This window comes from Lynx rufus, unplaced genomic scaffold (genome assembly GCF_022079265.1).
Source record: "Lynx rufus isolate CCGP_SWC_20201006 ecotype Redwood Valley unplaced genomic scaffold, mLynRuf1.p SCAF_27, whole genome shotgun sequence".
Classification (NCBI taxonomy): domain Eukaryota; kingdom Metazoa; phylum Chordata; class Mammalia; order Carnivora; family Felidae; genus Lynx; species Lynx rufus.
This window is the reverse complement of record NW_025814842.1, coordinates 5,449,624-5,466,743: the sequence shown is the minus strand read 5'-3', so window position 1 is coordinate 5,466,743 and position 17,120 is coordinate 5,449,624. Positions and strand designations below refer to the sequence as shown.

The 17,120-nt window shown below is 57.4% G+C and overlaps 1 protein-coding gene across 4 annotated transcripts in view; it reads left to right on the top strand.

Moving 5' to 3' along the window:
- Positions 1-2,945: 2,945 nt before the first annotated feature.
- The window catches only part of TECPR1 (tectonin beta-propeller repeat containing 1), a 25,723-nt gene continuing 11,548 nt past the window's right edge, over positions 2,946-17,120 (top strand). The window contains exons 1-9 of one of the 4 annotated variants that reach the window (XM_047089132.1): positions 2,946-3,028; positions 7,069-7,390; positions 7,889-8,071; positions 8,328-8,450; positions 9,420-9,545; positions 11,393-11,567; positions 11,674-11,774; positions 13,385-13,486; positions 15,006-15,151. In XM_047089132.1, the coding sequence (XP_046945088.1) occupies positions 7,166-7,390; positions 7,889-8,071; positions 8,328-8,450; positions 9,420-9,545; positions 11,393-11,567; positions 11,674-11,774; positions 13,385-13,486; positions 15,006-15,151 (1,181 nt within the window). In that variant the 5' untranslated portion in view covers positions 2,946-3,028; positions 7,069-7,165. Of the gene's footprint in view, positions 3,029-7,065; positions 7,391-7,888; positions 8,072-8,327; positions 8,451-9,419; positions 9,546-11,392; positions 11,568-11,673; positions 11,775-13,384; positions 13,487-15,005; positions 15,152-17,120 lie in introns of all 4 variants that reach the window. The other 3 variants (XM_047089131.1, XM_047089133.1, XM_047089135.1) reach the window with 3 other exon arrangements.

The following is a 17,120-nucleotide window of genomic DNA, read 5'->3' as shown; positions in this document are numbered from 1 at the left end:
AAAGTGTTGAAATTAACTTAATTAGCAGATACAAAGAAAGAGCTGTGTACAGTGTGGGTCCTGCTGGCTGAGCAGGGAGAAGGCTGCCCAGGGTCCCGCCTTATGAATACCGGGCTCAGTGCCGGACATTTGACTCCTTGGCTTTATAAAGGGAGGGATGGCAATAAGCAGAATTAAAGTTAAAGTACCATGAACCCCTTGTGATTAAGAGCTTACTCCAAGCAAATGAGTTTCCACAGAGAAAGGAAAAATCAAACAGTAGTTCGCAAAAGGATATGGCATCAGAAGGATCCTAGGAACAACAACCTAACCACCCCCATTCAACACATAGGGAGCTTCCTGGAAGCCGTGTTAAGAAAGGGCCAAGGCAGCCACATTCGTTGTTGGTGCAGGTGGGGGGCGAAATGGATTGAGGAACGGCATGTGCGGGCCCGTTCTAGCTAACCTGTGCCCTTTTTGCTCAGGCTCTTCCAACATTTTTCAGTGCATGACTTACATGTTATCTGGGGAACTGGGGGAGGGATATTCATTCCTTTAATAAAAATTGAATACCTACTATGTGTTAGGCAATCACTAAGCCCTGGAAATTCCAATATGAGTAAGAAAGTCCCTCCCTCAAACATATCACGGTGTCCCAAATATCAGAGATAGACACAGTCATGTCCTCATCCTGAAAGGAGCCCTCCATCAATCATCTGGGATGCTGCCGAGCCCAGTGTTGTTTGTAAAGTGTTTCTGGAACTCTAAGACACGAGACGTGATGCAAATGGCCAAGTGCCTCAGACCCAAACACGCAGAGACTTCGACAATAATACCAATAACATGTGAGTGCTCGCTGGGTGCCGGACCCCACCGTAAGCACTTTACGTGCACCTTCTCACTTCATCCTCCCTCCAACCCAAACAGACAGGTGCTGTCATTCCCATTTTACAGATAAGGACACAGGCTCAGAGGTCCAGTAACTCCTACGGTAAAGTGATGGAGCCAGGATACGGGAGAGAAGGGGCAAGGTCAGGATAGAGAAGTTACAGGAAACGAAGGTTAAATCGAGAAGACGCGGGAACGAGGATTAGCAGTCGGTCTCCTGCCATAAGGGAAGACAGCTCCGCAAAGGACTGAAAGGGCTGGAGGGGGAAGGGGCCAATATGGGTCCCCAGAAGGTCCACTGTGTCAGATCCCGAACTCAGGAAAACGGGTACTGGACCCTGTCATGGCACAGGAGCTCTGTAAGGCCCATAGAGTGCGCAATGCCTCTCAATGTGGAAACTGAGGCCAGATAGGAGAAATGGCTCCAAAACGTCAGACAGAAGAGAGCACAAGTCTCCCTACACCCAGACTACTGTTTCAGCTGCCTAGCAGCCACGCATCCTCCTGCTAACAGGACCCTAATTTTCCTCTCTGGAACCCCCAGCCGTACCTCGTGTCTCACCGAGGCTCCTGCTGCGGCTGCCATCGCACAGATCCCACAGACTGGGCAGGGGGGAGGGGGGGGCTTAAACAACAAACGTTTCTTTCTCATAGTTCTGGGAGCTGCAAGTCCACGACCAAGGCAGCAGCAGATCTCGCGTCTGGTGACAACCTGCTTCCCGGCCTGCAGTGCCACCCTCTCACGGTGTCCTCACAAGGGGAAGCGGCCTGAACTCTTCTGTGTCTCTTCTTCTGAGGGCGCTATCTTCTTCAGGGGGGCTCCCTGCTCCTGACCCAATGACACCCCCGAAGGCCTCATCCCCAAATACCATCCCACCGGGGATGAGGGCTTTAAGGTCTGAATTTTACGGGGACCAAAGCATACGGTTCATAATAACCCCCATCTCCAGACTAAGCAAGGGTGAAGGTTACACGCCAGACCACACAACCATCCGGCATGAATCAAAGGCTTTTCGGCCTTTAGAGCTGGCGGCCGTGGGGCTTCCCCAGCCATCACCGGCAGGAAGAAAGCTGGTCTGCATCCTCCGAAAGGAGCAGGAATCAGAGGGGAGGGAAACTAGGTCCAAGGGATGTGGTTTCTAGCCTGTATGTCCCGCTGTGCTTGGCCTTTCATCAGTCACGGCTCCTTTTTTGTTTTTGTTTTGTTTTATTTTTCACCTCTGTCCTAACGGCAGGGATACCTCCCGGCTGCTGAGCGGCCCAGAGGAGGGCCCCGCGCACCGCCTCCACCGGCGCCCGGCGCCCGGCCCCGCTCACATCGGAGCCGCTACTAGGTTGGCTACACCTGCAGCCGGCTTTTCTGTCACTGGCCACAGCAGAGTCTGAACAAAGCAGTGGCCTGTTACCGCTACCACACCACGGACTCACAAAATCGCATGTTTGGCGGACTTCTCCTGAGCAGATCTGCGTGCTCAAGGGGACGTTTCACCTAGACACCGGTCTCCACGCCCCAGGCCCAGGCGGGCACGCGGCTCTCCGGCCGCCTCGGGTCACCACGGTGCCGCCCCCCGCCCCAGGGCCCCTCCTGACCGCCCCCTCCTCGCCTGACGTCCTGAGAACGCGCGGCTGGCGGGCAGGTCCTGGGGAAGGCGGGCCGGAGTCTGAGGTACCACCGGCCGGGTCCTAAAGAGCGACGGGCCGGACCCTGGGGGCTGCAGGCAGGTCCTCAGGGGCGGCGGGCCGGAGCCTGAGGTACGACGGGCTGGGTCCTAAAGAGCGAGGGACCGGGTCCTGGGGAGCGCCGGGGGTCTCGGGGAGCGGCCGTGGGGGGGGGGTCCTGGGGGCGACTGAGGTCTGCGGGTCTGCACGGCTCGCTCCCAGGAGCGCGCAGAAACCTCGTCGCACCCGACAGCCGCCTCACCTACTCCACCGCGACCCCGGAAGTGGGTGGGCGCGCGACCCCCAGGCGGGCCTGTGATGCGGTGCGCCGCAGCCAATCGCGTGCGCCCGGCCTTGCGTCACGGCGAGGCCGGCCAATGGGCGCGGGCCTGACTGCCGCTTCCTGCCCGCCCGCTCTCCCGGCAGCCGGGGGAGGGCCGGCCCGCTAGCCCGGCAGCGGAGGAGCGATCGCCGCCACCCCGCCCGCCGGGCGCCAGCCCAGGTGAGTGCGGCGGCGGGTCGGGCCGGTGCGATGGGCACCCCGGCCTCTCCGGACAGGTTGAGGCGGCGGAGGGCAGCGGCGCCTCCTCCCCCGCGGCTGCGTTTGCCCCTGACACCCGAAGGGTGGGAGAGGTTGTGCAGGTGCGCCTTCCTGCACACCGTGCCGGGCGCCGTCGCCGTCCCCCGGAACACCCGCTGACGCTTCCACCCCAGTCTCTGCGCTGGAGTGATTCCTGGAGCCTGCGGGTTTAGGGGGTCGAGCTGCAAAGAGACCGTCTGTCCCTCCTGTAGGCAGCGGTAGGAGCAAATCAGCTTGTCGTGGGATTAGCAAGGGCAGATGGTGAGGGCCGGGCGCTCCGACTGTGCTACTGGTGGCTGGACAGGGGGCCCACCTGTCGCCTAAGTGCATACAGCCGAATGAAACCAAGGCTGACCTGCCCGCGATCATCGCGGGGGGGGGGGGGGTGGTGGTGGTAGTGGAATGGGGTGGGGTTCATCCCGAAACTGCAGGCTCAGGGCATCTCCTGGCCAGTGCGACCGGTGGACCCTGCTTCAGGAAGGACTCAACTACCGTGCACGTCCTGCTATTTTCTCCCGCGTCTTTGGACCCTGTTGTCGCTTTCCAACAGCCCCTGCAAGTGGCTGGCAGTAAGCAACCTCAGTAGCCAGACTCCCTGTGTTTGTACAGAGGGTGGGAGTGACAGGATGTAATAGAATACCCAACAGGAAACCTTTCAGGAAGGAGTCCTAAGGCAGAGTCAGGGACATAGATGCTTCAAGAGCTCTCTTGGTCCCTTGTGTCCCTCCTTCTACCATACCCTCGCCCTACTCCCCCCACCCCCACCTTCCCTTGGGGACCTTTTGGCCTCCGAAGGGATCTATTAATAAACCGGTTCAGAAAGGCAGGTGGCTCTGAGGGTGGTGAGCAGGTCTTCTTAGTGGAATGACTGAAGGTCCAGTTGGAATTCATTGTGCAAAAGTTCTTGGTAAATCTGAAGTTGCTTTCTTGGATAGTGTTCTCTCTACCCCTACAAGACAAAGGAGTCCCAGGATCCCAGAATCAAGAGACTTAATGCTCAAACCTGCTTTTCCTTTCAAGAGTCCTCTGACCCAGTGACCCAGTGTCCCTGGATTGGTTACGTGGTTACCTCACAGGCAGGAAGTGGTATATGAGGAGTTGGGGTAGCATCCTGGCAAGAGCAGAAAGGGGGTGAGGATGGCCAAGGATATTCACCGCTGTCATCTTTGGCTGGGAAATGATGGTGCCTGGGTGTCCACTCTGAAGGGAGTCTGCAAACATAACCCCCATTCCTGTCCTTTCTCTGCAGCAGAGTCTTTTGTTAGCTGCCCGGAAGGTTCAATTATGTCTGTGTGGAAATTACTGCTTAGTCATTTCTCTGAAGGGAAGTGTATCAAATACAAGTCAAAGTCACTATTCATTGAGCTCAACCCACAGGTAGCCTGACTTCACTGGTTTCTTATAATGTGGACCGTCAGGTGAGAGATAGCTTTCAAGAGTGGCTATATATTAAACTGACATCATAAGAACCAAATTCCCTTCACCTCCAAAATTCTTACTTTTCCCCCCAACAATTTATGATGAGGATATTCAGACACACAGCCAAGTTTAACGCGTTACACAGTAAGCACCCCTCCACCCACCATCTTTTCTACTCCTGGTCTTTAGTTTTATCACCAGCCTTGCCACCTATTATGACCTTACTTTAAACCTTAAGTAATCGATGGCATTCGGCTTACCTGAAGCAGTATTTCCGTCCTAGCCTAGGAAGATGGCAATCTAGCGGATGTAGGTGGCCGTGATAATCCGTAAACTTTGGTTGAACAGCCACTATGTGCAGATCGCTGTTAAGTGCTAAGGAAATGAAGAGACTAAAGGCTCAGGTTGAAGAGAAAGGGCTTTGATTTTGTCTGTTTTCTACGAGATAGGAGATAAGTCGGAGTTTGTGGTCGCAAATGCCAAGTAGTAAAACAATGCCAATAATGCCCATTGAGCTCTGGCTGAGTACTGAGCATGATCTATCACAGGCTCTACACCTGTATGATTTCACGTAAATCTCACAACAACTTTGTAAGTAGGTCGGTGTTCCCTTCCGCCTTTTACAAGATTGAGAAACTGAGGCATGGAGAGGTTAGTCGACTCTGGGTGGTGCCAGAAAGCGATGGAGCCAGGACCCAGATTCCAACAGTCGGGGTCCAGGGTGTGGCTCTGGGCACTTTTAGTCACAGCGTAGATGCCAGAGGCAGGTAGTGGACCCTCAGGCTGGGCCAGGCAGGGGTCAAGAGGGGGTGCCTTGCAGCTCTTCCACCTGGACACAGATACCAGTTTTCAGATGGCTCCAGAAGGCTGGTGTCATGACTGCCCGTACGTTTGGCTGAGCCTTGGTGCCAAGGCGGAAAGGTCGGGATTCTGGGATGTTTCATAAAGCTTGGCTCCCGTTCTCTCTTTTTTATTTATTTTTTTAATATTTATTTATTTTTGAGAGAGAGCTGGGGAGGGGCAGAGAGAGAAAGAGGGAGACCCAGAATCCGAAGCAGGCTCCAGGCTCCAAGCTGTCAGCACACAACCCGACGCGGGGCTTGAACTCTCAAACCGCAGGATCATGATCTGAGCCGAAGTAGGATGCTTAACCGACTGAGCCACCCGGGCGCCCCTCTTGTTCCTTCTGCTTCCCTTCTTCCTCATCCCTTGGTTTCTTCCTTCTCAGCCCGCACTTTCTTCTTGGTGTTCGTAAGACACGCTTTGTTCCAAAAGAGCCTATTTGCCTGTAGCAGATGCTCTTGTTCTCAGACGCTTTGCATCTGTGTCATCGAGTTGTGCTGTCTGAAGCGCCCACAGCCTCTGGTGTGCTGGCAGGAGCGGAACAGCCCGGCCTAGCAGCCTCCCGTGAGGGTGGGATGCTGTCTCCTAGCAGCTCTTGCCTCCTTCCCGGCCTTGGGGTGGTGTCAGGCCAAGCTTCCCGCTGCCACTCCCCAGGCCTGCTGTCATCCCAGACCTCGTGGCCCTGCCCTGGTCGGAGGCTTTCCCTACCGGAAGCCAGGCTCCGGGAGTCAGGCCCCAGGGAGCACCAGCACGGTCCGCCCTGGAGGCGTGGGGGTGGCCACAGAGCTTACCGGTCACGTTGCCCACCGCCTACGGAGCAGAAAGAGGACAGAAAAAGGCGGCAGGAGTGGGGGATGGCAGATGGAGAGGGCTCGGCCAGGAGAGGGTGGTCACACAGGGGGTCGTAGACAGGACCCTCACATCCCCACCACACAGCCGTAGGCCTCCCGCGGGACTGTGGCTGTGGGGATGCTTTCACCACCCCCACATAGGATTGTCACTGTGGGACCCACATAAACGAGGGGACCTGCCCACCGTGGGGCAGAGGCTTCCCGGGGAGGCATCCATGGGTGTAAGACTGAACTAAATCTGTAACTTTTCACTTATTCTTTTTTATTATTATTATTAAATGTCTATTTATTTTTGAGAGAAAGAGAGCACAAGCGGGGAGGGGCAGAGAGAGAGGGAGACACAGAATCCGAAGCAGGCTCCAGGCTCTGAGCTGTCAGCACAGAGCCCGATGCGGGGCTCGAACCCACGAGCCGTGAGATTATGACCTGAGCCGAAGTCCGACGCTTAACCGACTGGGCGACCCAGGCGCCCCTTCACTTATTCTTTTAGAGACAAGAAAGGTGTGGAGGAAATATGATCAAATGATAATACCCGTTAAATTTGGGGAAATAGATAACTTCAATGTTACATTTTTTTTCCTCTGTGTATTTTTTGTATGTTTGAAAATAATCCCCATAATTAGAGGGAAAGAAAGAACAAAGAACAAATACGGGTCCTGGGGGCACCTGGGTGGCTCAGTTGGTTAAAGCTTCAGTCTCTTGATTTCAGCTCAGGTCATGCTCTCACAGTTCGTGAGTTCGAGCCCTGTGTTGGGCTCTGTGCTGACAGCACGGAGCCTGCTCAAGATTCTCTCTCTCCCTCTTTCTCCCTCTAAATAAATAAACATTAAAAAAAAAAAAAAAAAGAAGAAGAAGAAGAAGAAGGGCCCTAGACTGGAAGCCAGGACTGGCTGCCCACACTGACCTTGGCCTCCTGCCACCAGTTCTCCCTCGGTTACCCGCTGCCATGCCCAACTCGGCGCTGTGGGCGGTGGATCTCTTCGGGAAGGTGCACACACTCTCCACGGCTGGGCAGTACTGGGAGCCCTGCAAGGACAGCCAGCTGGAGTTCAAGCGCGTCAGCGCGGCCACGCAGTGCTGCTGGGGCATCGCCTGTGACAACCAGGTCTACGTGTACGTGTGCGCCAGCGACGTCCCCATCCGCCGCCGGGAGGAGGCCTATGAGAACCAGGTGGAGTCGCGTGGGTTTGGGCGGCTCAGTTGGTTGGTCTGCCGGGAAGGAGATCGCCCTGCCCCACGCTCGTGGCCAAGCCCCACATTCGTTTCCTTCATTCTGCTTAACATCTGAGTTGTCCAGCATCCAGGGCCTTTGGGGCCAGACCCCCTGTTGTGTCCTTATCAAGGCAGGCTGGCCAGGTCTGCACAAGGTGGGCTCCGGGTAGTTTCCTGGAGCCTGGGACAGGGCCATGACCCCTACCGGCTGCCCCTCGGGGCCCTGTGTCCCACGGCAGGTTGTTTGCCCTTTGGGGAGCTGCTGACGTGCTGGCGCTTGGTGATGAGCCGTGGGAGGCTCTGATCCCTGAGTTCAGGCAGACCCTCTGCTCACTTCCCATCCTGGAGATCTCTGCAGGGGGGTCCTACTGGCAGGGTCCTGCTCGTCACGGAGAGGTCCCCGCCACCCCAGGCCGGCAGCAGGCCTAAGGCCTTGTGTCTGCTTCCCGGCCCTCAGCGCTGGAACCCCGTGGGCGGCTTCTGTGAGAAGCTCCTGCCCAGCGACCGCTGGCAGTGGAGTGACGTGAGTGGGCTCCAGCACCGGCCGCTGGACGGGGTGGCGCTGCCCTCGCCGCACTGGGTGTGGGAGTCGGACTGGTACGTGGACGAGAATTTTGGAGGGGAACCCACTGAGAAAGGGGTAGGTGAATTCCATTCCTGCCGCGGCTCCCCTGTGGGGAAGGACCCCATGCCCCCCGGTGCTGTCCCCGGGGCCCCAGCGTCCACCCTCAGCTGGTGCCCTGCATGTTCCTGCTCGGGATACGAGGGGCTGGGCACTCGGGGCCCTACCACTGTCCCCCTCCCTCTCTTCTACCCCGCTCCCCCCAACCCCATCCCCACCTGTTTCCTTCCTTCCCCAGGAGCCTGACAGAGCCACCTCCTGCTTGGTATTTCAGGGCTGGACGTACGCCATCGACTTCCCCGCCACCTACACGAGAGACAAGAAGTGGAATTCTTGTGTGCGGCGGCGCAGGTGGATCCGGTACAGGAGATACGAGTCCCGGGACGCCTGGGCCAAGGTCGATGCCTGAGTGTGGCCGGGGCGGGGAGCAGGGTTGGACAGCAGTCCCACGGTTGGGAGGGTCCCGTGGGACCCTCATCCCCGCCCACCCCTCCTCTGGGCAGGGCGTACCATGCCACCCTGGGACCTGGCCTTTGACTCACCTCCTGTCCCAAGAACACTGTGGTGCTGAGTGCGCTCTTGGCTGGGAGTTGGCCACAGAGGAAGCCGGACTAGACTGTGGCCCGGGACAGCACAGAACTTGACCTGACCCTGGTCTCCAGGCTCTCCTGCCCCAGACTGAGGCACAGTCTGTGCCCTTCTTCCTCCCCCAACCCCCACAGGAGCCACTCTGGCTCTTGGGTTGTTCCCGTGACCCCAGAAACCTCCCAGTTCGGGGATGTGAGGCCTGGATTGGGGTCCTATGTGGCCTTGAATGAGAGGAGGGCCTTGGGCCCTCGCCAGACCTTTCTGGAGGGATCCTGCTTTGAGGTGGGGCCGCTAGTCCAGCCTGCCATCCCCTTGCCTTGGGAGCAGCCGCCCAGAGAACAGGGTAACGGCTCACACCCAGGGCCAGGTTCTGCGATCGGCCCCCTTCTAGGTGGGGGTACAGGGTCACGGCAGTCAGGTCACTGCAAAGCACAGAGCCGAGACCTTGCCTGTACGTCTGCCTTCCACACTGGAGCAGCAGTGGGCCCTCGGGGGTAGCAGCCCCAGGCCTAGTGGCCCACAGAGGGAGGCCTGGGCAGATGGGACCCAGGGCCGGGAGCTCGCTGTCCTGATGCTGGCTTGCTGGCTTCTCTGTGGAGTCAGGCAGTTGTGGGCGGGCTGAGCTGGAGAACAGAGGGCAGCGTGCTGGGGGAAGGTAGCGGGGAGTGTTGGAGGGGGGCCGAGCACTAGGGTGTCCACCAGGAGGGGAACACTGCCATCTCCTGGCCCGGGTGCCCACGGGTCGTGACCGCCTCTGCCACATGCCTGCTCGTTTCAGATCCCTTCGAAGGATGACCCCGAGCAACTGCCCGACCCCTTCAATGACCTCTCTGTGGGGGGGTGGGAAATCACAGACGAGCCTGTGGGCCGCCTGTCCGTATGGGCCGTGTCTCTGCAGGGAAAGGTAAGGCCCGTGTCCCCCTGTGTCCTAGGATGGGAGGTGGCTGGGGGAGGCCAGCCACCGGAAGGAGCAGGCAGGAGACAAACTGGCCTTCCGGGCCGAAGGTGGAAGCTAGGGGCGGGGGTTGCCCCTGAGCCCTTCTCCGCTCCTCGCCGCCTGTCCCTGCAGCTGGGACCGCCCTGAGCAGGCGAGGAGCCATGTTAGTAGGGTCCCCACAGAAACCCCTCCTGTGAATCCTGCGGTTCTGTGGACCCACTTGGTCCTCCTCCTCCTCCTCAAAGCTTCTGACCTCCCACCCCGTGCCTGGCCCTGGCCTGTCCCTTCTCTGTGCCCCCAGAGCATTGATCAGTGCCCACCCTGAGCTCAGATGTCCTCAGTGTTGTCTCCTCAGATTCTGAGTTCCCTGCCAACTCCCTTCGGGTGGTTCCCGCACAGCAGTCTCCAATAGTATCGTGAATGGGGGTCAGGTGGTTATGTGGAGAGGTGAATGGACAGGTGGATAAATGGGCGTGTGGGGAGTAGATGGCTGTACGGATGGCTGAGTGGGTAGGTGGATGGATGATGGGTAGGTGGGTGCGTGGGTGGGTGGATAGATGGGTGAGTAGGTAGACGGGTATGTGGGGAGGTCAGAGGCTGGGTGGCTGGATATTTAGAGAGAAGAGGAGATTCATCTCTCGGGAAGCTTATGAACCAAGGAGTAAGGCCAGCTCCCGCTGGCAGTAGTGACATAGGTGGTCCTTCATGCAGGTGACTCAGCACTTTAGCTGTGGTTTTAGAGCAGACTTTGTCCAGTCCGTACCCTTTACCACAAGTTCACCACGATTTTCTGGTTGGCCTTGGAATAATCACAGTAGGTTTTTATCAGGCTTACTTACCTCTGGACTCTTGTTTGGCCTGGGCATAGCTCAACCCACAGTTGTTTGTTTTCTGAGCCGTGCTGAAAGGTGGTAGGGAGCTGGCTGGGACAGAGCCCCCGTTGAGGGTCCATGAGCACCTGGACGCAGAGAGAGGGGAGAACAGGGGCGTGAGAGCAGCGCTTGTGGTCGCTCCGTGCTGACTGTCAGCCACAACCCTGCTGCACTCCTGAGGGCCATAAAGGTCTGACTAGGACCCTGGGCTCCAGGAGAAGCTAGAGAGACTGAGGGGCCCCCAAACCAGCAGGTAGCAGAATGGAGGCTGCCCAGGGGTGGGCTGTGAGGGAGAGGTGTAAGGGTTGGGAGGCCGTGGTCCCCAGTATGGAGACAGCCTGGGAGGGGTCCCACCCTCCTGGACCACTTGGCAACAAGAAGCCCCTTCCAGATGAGGTGAGCCAAACGGTTTGGACGATATGAACAGGTGGCTCAGTCTTAAATATTTTGTTACGCTTGTTGTCTCCAAGTTAAGGGAAAAAAGAAGTGGATATTTTACACATTCCTATGAAAGGGATTTAGGGGTTTTCCCGGTTCACCACCAGGGACCCCCCCCTCCCCTAGATTCAGTGTACTGAGAGTGCATCGCCACTAGGGGGCATAGGACCCCTGGGGCTGGATGGGGCCAGAGGTCTCCCTGGGACCGGAGGTGAATGGGAAAGGGGTTCTTGAAAGCAGATGTTCCAAAGCCAGGATGGCTGAAACCCCGGGTGGCATTTTTTTTAGCAGCGGTTGGGGGCCATCTAATCTGGCATGAGGATTCCGATGGCAGTGGGGCCAGAGAGAGCGAGTCTGCACAGTCAGGGCCCCCTGGCTCCCAGAGACTCCACGCCTGGCCTGTGCACATACTCGTGCAAGCATAGTCAGGCTTGGGCTGTAAGCCTGACCCGGAGCCCTGGCCGGGCCCCGCCTGACCCTGCCGTGGGTTTCTCCGCCACCCAGGTGTGGTACAGGGAGGATGTCAGCCACCCCAACCCTGAAGGCTCATCGTGGTCCCTCATGGACACCCCAGGGGAGGCGGTACAGATCAGCTGTGGGCCCCACGACCTCCTGTGGGTCACGCTCTGGGAGGGGCAGGCCTTGGTCCGGGAAGGAATCAACAGGAACAATCCCAAAGGTGGGCAGCCCTACGCCCCATACAGGGAGAGCAGGGGGACGCCCACTCTTCTCCCCAGCGCTCTTGCTGACGAGGGCCGCCTGCTCTTTCTTCTGGGGCCGGGTAGGAAGTTCCTGGTCCATAGTGGAGCCTCCCACATCTGAAAATGGGATCATGCACGTCTCCGTGGGAGTCAGCGTGGTCTGGGCCATCACCAAGGACCGGAAAGTAAGACAGGGTTGCTGGGGGCTGGGGCCGAGGGCTCTGTTTAATTTCTTTATTTTCTTTCTTCCTTTACTTTTAAAGGCATCACTGGCCCACATGGCAATCGAATCGAGGGCTCACCTAATGTTGAGGGCTGTGTGGTTACTCTTGCTAGTGTGGTCTAAACCCTTTAGAACAAATCCAGCCAAGCAGCGTGCGTTTTCTGGGGTTGAAGGCCGTGGTGAGCTCCACGATGTACCCATGCCCCCGTACCGGCTGCAGAACAACTGTCTTTATCATTCAGTACGCTGTAACGTTTCACATAGTCCAGTGCCAATTTTCTGGAACCTTCTGCCATTTGAATCCTTTTGATCCCATCCAGTGCTCGTTTTTACGTCATCAGAGACAAGTCCAGTGAAATGAGATTTCAGGTTGCTTCCGTGGTGTTTCCGACCCCACCTCCCAGGCATCGGTAGCATTGTCCAAGGGGGCAGAACCCCCACATGTCTGAGTCTGTGTCCATGCAAAAGGTCCCTGAGCCTCGGGCCATCCCCCAGCCTGAGAAAGTACAGATCACCCAAAGCACCCACTTCCCAGAGACCGCAACTTACTAAGCCCCTCTGAGAACGATGAATTCAATGAGCAGGAAGTCTTATTTGTATCCGCAATTTGCTCAGTCTTCAAATATTTGTGCAGACTTTCTTTGTTTTTTTTTTTTTTTTTTCAACGTTTATTTATTTTTGGGACAGAGAGAGACAGAGCATGAACGGGGGAGGGGCAGAGAGAGAGGGAGACACAGAATCGGAAACAGGCTCCAGGCTCTGAGCCATCAGCCCAGAGCCCGACGCGGGGCTCGAACTCACGGACCGCGAGATCGTGACCTGGCTGAAGTCGGACGCTTAACCGACTGCGCCACCCAGGCGCCCCTGTGCAGACTTTCTTTGGGTCAAGGAGACATTTTAGCCATCCTAGAATGTTTCATAAAAGCGATTTTAGGGTTTCTCATTTAACCGGTCACCTCCCCCCATCCCACCTCAGGAATTGTGTGGTTCATTACATAGGGGCAAACTTGACCAGACAAAATGGTATTTTCCAAGGGTGGGGCATGAGGATTACACCGCGGTCCATGGGGGTGAGATGTCTCTAGTCAGGCTCACGGGTCAATGTCTGCATTCGAGATGTGGTGCGTGCCACCCCCCACCAGACACCGCCCAGGAGAAGTCCCACCCCCCAGCTCTGTGCACAGTGAAACAGTGGGCACCTGCGGCTCCTGCCTGGTGCCAAGAGGTGCTGAGCTGGTAGAGAGAAGGTTCTTGAGAGATTCAGGCAGCCTTGTCTCCCGGAGGGGCAATGCCCTCTGCCAGAGAATAGACAGGAAGCCGCTAGGACAGGTGTGGCTGGGGGCAGGTGACCCTCAGCCCTGTGGGACAGTGCCACGCTCAGAAGGAGGTGCAGCGGGAGGTATGGGGAAGAGGGACACAGATGACATCTCTCTCAGTGATGTGCTGTGCTCATTTGTGGCCATGAGCCAGAGACCAGAGGACCAAATTATTCATTGGTCCTTCCAGAACCTTTAAAAATTAATCTCGTTCAGCGGCCCTCCAAGGGGGTGTGTTTGGTTCTGACCTTCCTAGGTGTGGTTCCGAAGAGGCATCAACTCGCACAACCCCTGTGGCACCAGCTGGATCGAGATGGTCGGAGAAATGACGATGGTGAACGTGGGGCTGAATGACCAGGTGTGCGTGTGACGCTGAGCTGTGGGTCCCAACGGCCAGGGTCAGCAGTTCGTACACAGCAGGGGTCTGTCTCAGAGCAGGGGCTCCTGATGCTTCCTGCCGCCCCTTCCAGCCGGGCCTGCTCGTGATGCCTGCACGGGTGGGGGGAGGGGTACCAGCACCTCCTGAGGCTTCCCGCCTGCAGGGGCACCCGGGGGGGCTAGCTCTGCCCAGGGTCCCAGAGCCCCTGCTCATCCCAGGCCCCTCCGCAGAGCAGTCGTGGGGAGCACACCCTGGAGACTTGAGGGGTTTTGCGGAGAAGTATTTGGGCAAAATCCACTCAGTAAGTGAAGAGTGAAAGTGATCTTCCCAAGTTGATGGGTGCGGCATCTCCTAAACGTCCCCACAGAGTGTGTTTCCTGGTAGAGAAGGAGGCTTGGCTGCTTTTCAGACTCCCTGTGTCCCAACGCACCGCCCTAGAAGCTCTTCCCAGGGCAGGGGTGCTGGCCTCCCCTGGGCCCCCTCGCTGTCCTCCCCCCCCACCCCAGTCAGCTGGGCACACAGCGGCCAGGGGCCAGACGGGCTCCAGCTAGTGCACGTGGGGGCTGAGGACGGAGGCCAGCCTGGAGACACCGCAGCCCTCCCAGCAAGGCCACTGGGACCACCCTGGGCGGATGCAGCCCCGTAGACACTCCCGTAGGCAGCCCTGCAGGCCAGGGCCCAAAACGGGCTGCTCCCCGGGCCCCCCCAGCTGCTCGGCACGCCCTCCTTCGTGCCTGCAGGTGGAGAGCAGGAGGATGCCTGCCCAGCTCCCTTTCTCATTGAAAAGGAGGTCAGAGTCAAGGAGGTTGTTTTGCATCTTTAATTTTTTTTCAGTTTATTTATTTTGAGAGAGACAGCCCGAGCGGGGGAGGGGCAGAGAGAGAGAATTCCAAGCAGGTTCCACACTGTCCACACGGAGCCTGACGCGGGGCTCGAATTCACGAAACCATGAGATCGTGACGTGAGCGGAAGTCCGGAGTCAGACACTTGACCCACTGAGTCACCCGGGCGCTCCTATTTTGCATCTTTAAAAAGACCCAGACCCTTCTCTGGGCGCACTTGGGGAACAGCTGTCCTCCCACCAGGGGCTACTCAGAAGCCGGGGGCCTGGGTGGACGCTGTGTGCCGGCACAGCACCCAGTGGCATCAGCACCTCACCTGGACTCTGTTGCCCCAAAGCCCAGGGTCTGCCTGAGGTTGGGGAGCCAGGACAGGGTCCCTGCTTCTCCTGAGCTTGGTGCCGTGCCCTCCCCGGTCCTCTCTGGCCTCTGCTCCCTGTGTCTGACTTGTGCACACACCCCACATCCACCCCATCGTCCTCCGGGCCCTAACACTCGTGCACATGCGCACCCGACCGCGCATAAGGCCGGGGGCTCCTGCCTGCATTTGCAGACATGTCCTCCAGCCTTAGGGTGCTGTCCCCTACTCCTTGCCCTCCCCTCACACCCCAGAAAGGGTCTGTGCTGGCCTCCCACCCAGCAGTCCCTCTCTCTGCCAGGTGTGGGGCATTGGCTGTGAGGACCGGGCCATATACTTCCGTCAGGGTGTCACCCAGAGCGAGCTCAGTGGGAAAACATGGAAGGCCATCGTCGCCAGCCGAGAGTGTGACCGGTCACACTCTGGTAGCTCATCAAGTCTCCTCAGGTGATCCCAAGGGCAGCAGGGCATGGAGAGGTCGGGTCGGGAAGGGCCGTCGGTGGCCTCTCAGTGGGGTGCTGGGCCTTGTCCCAGGCAGGGAAGAACCAGGTTCGGCCCACAAGAGCCATGGCCTGTGAGGTCTCCTCCTTCCTGCTCCCAGTGCCCCTGCTCAGCCCGAGGGTGGCGCATGGGAGCAGGCTTGCTGGAGGTGGCAGGTGGGTGCGTTGTCCATGTTGGAGCCAGGGGTCGGCCCTGAGCAGGGCTGATCCACTGGTTCCAAAGTGTCAAGGTCTCGGACAGAAACGACTTCTTCGTGGGGTGCAGGCAAAGACCGCTCCGTCAGAGGACCACAGGGAAGAAGACTGGGGCTCTCTCCAGTCTACAGCAGGGCTCTCAAACTTGGGCGGGCACCAGAAATGCCTGGAGGCCTTGTTCCCACCCAGATGGCCAGGCCCCAGCCCCCGGGCTTCTGTTTCAGTAGATTTTGCGTTAGACACAAGGTCCCAGGCTCGCCGCTGCTACAGTTTTGAGGGCCACGGGGGTAGAGAGGGGATGAGTCCCAGCTCTGGCCTCTGGCGTTCAGTGCCGGCAGATGACTTAGCAGCTCAGCTGGGGACGCCTTGGCTCCGTAACACGATTGCCCGAAGTGCTTACCTGCCTGGTCCTATGGCACGGGAACCCTTGGTACAGTGCTCCACAGCTGGCCACATTCCTGTCTGCAGCGTGGGCCCTGCCCAGACCCTGGTCCACACCCCTTTGCTCCCCCAGCACGGCCGTCCTCACTCTGCTGAGAGGGCCGGGAGACCGGCCGGGCTGCGCCTTCCTCATTTACCTGAGGGTTTAGGCTCTCAGCTGGTAGCTCTTAAATATTGGAATCAGCTGAGAAGCTTTCAAAACTACAGACGCCCAACCTAGGGTCTGGCAATGGCTTCTTTAATGTGACCAGAAACCACAGAACCCAAAGGAAAAAAAAAAAAAAATAGATCAACCAGAATTTCATCAAAATGAAAACCCTTTGTGCATCAAAGGATACTACCAGGAAAGGGAAGAGACCATCCACAGAGTGGGAGGAAATATTTGCAAATCATACATTTGACAAGAACCTAGCATCTAGAATATATAAAGAACTCTTAGAACTAACAACAAGACAACTCAGTTTAAAAAGGGCAAGGGACTCGAATAGGTGTTTCTCCAAAGCACACAGAAAAAGATGCCCGGCGTCGTTTGTCACCAGGGAAATGCAAATCAGAACCCAAAGTGAGATGCCCCTTCCCACCCACCAGGAGGGCTACAGTCAAAAAAGAAAGGGGTAACAGGTGTTGACAAGATGTGGAGAGAATGGTGTGGCTGCTGTGGAAAATAGTGTGGCAGTTGCTCAAGAAGTTAAAGCTAGAATTCCCGTGTGGCCCAGCGCTCGCCCTCCTCGACATACACCCAGAAGAACTGGAAACGGTTCAAACAAAAATTCGGATGTGAATGTTTATAGAAGCGTTACTCGCGACAGCAGAAAGGTGAAAACAACTCCAAAGTCCATCCACGAATAAAGGAATAAATGTGGCCTATCCCTACAGCGGGATATTTTTCAGCAGTAAAAGGGATGCGGTACTGATTTGTGCCGCGACACGGGTGAGCGGTGACATCGTCGTGCTAAGCGAGAGAGGCCAGTCGCAAAAGATCGCGTGTTGTATGATACCGTTTCTACCTAAACCTGGAGGTTTGGGCAGGGAAAGAGGAGTATGGAGTGCGGCTCCTTAATGGGTACGGGCCTTCCGTGTGGGGGTGACGACAGAGTTCTGGCACTAGGTAGTCGCGGTCGCACGACATTGCACGTGTATTGCATGCCGCATCGTTTGAGACGGTCAGTTTTCCGTCACAGGTCCTTTGCCACAGTGAGAAAATAATAGGACTGCCAATGATTTGATCGACCTGGGATGTGACCTGGCTTCTCCAGTTCCGTGGGAGGTAGCTGTTCGTG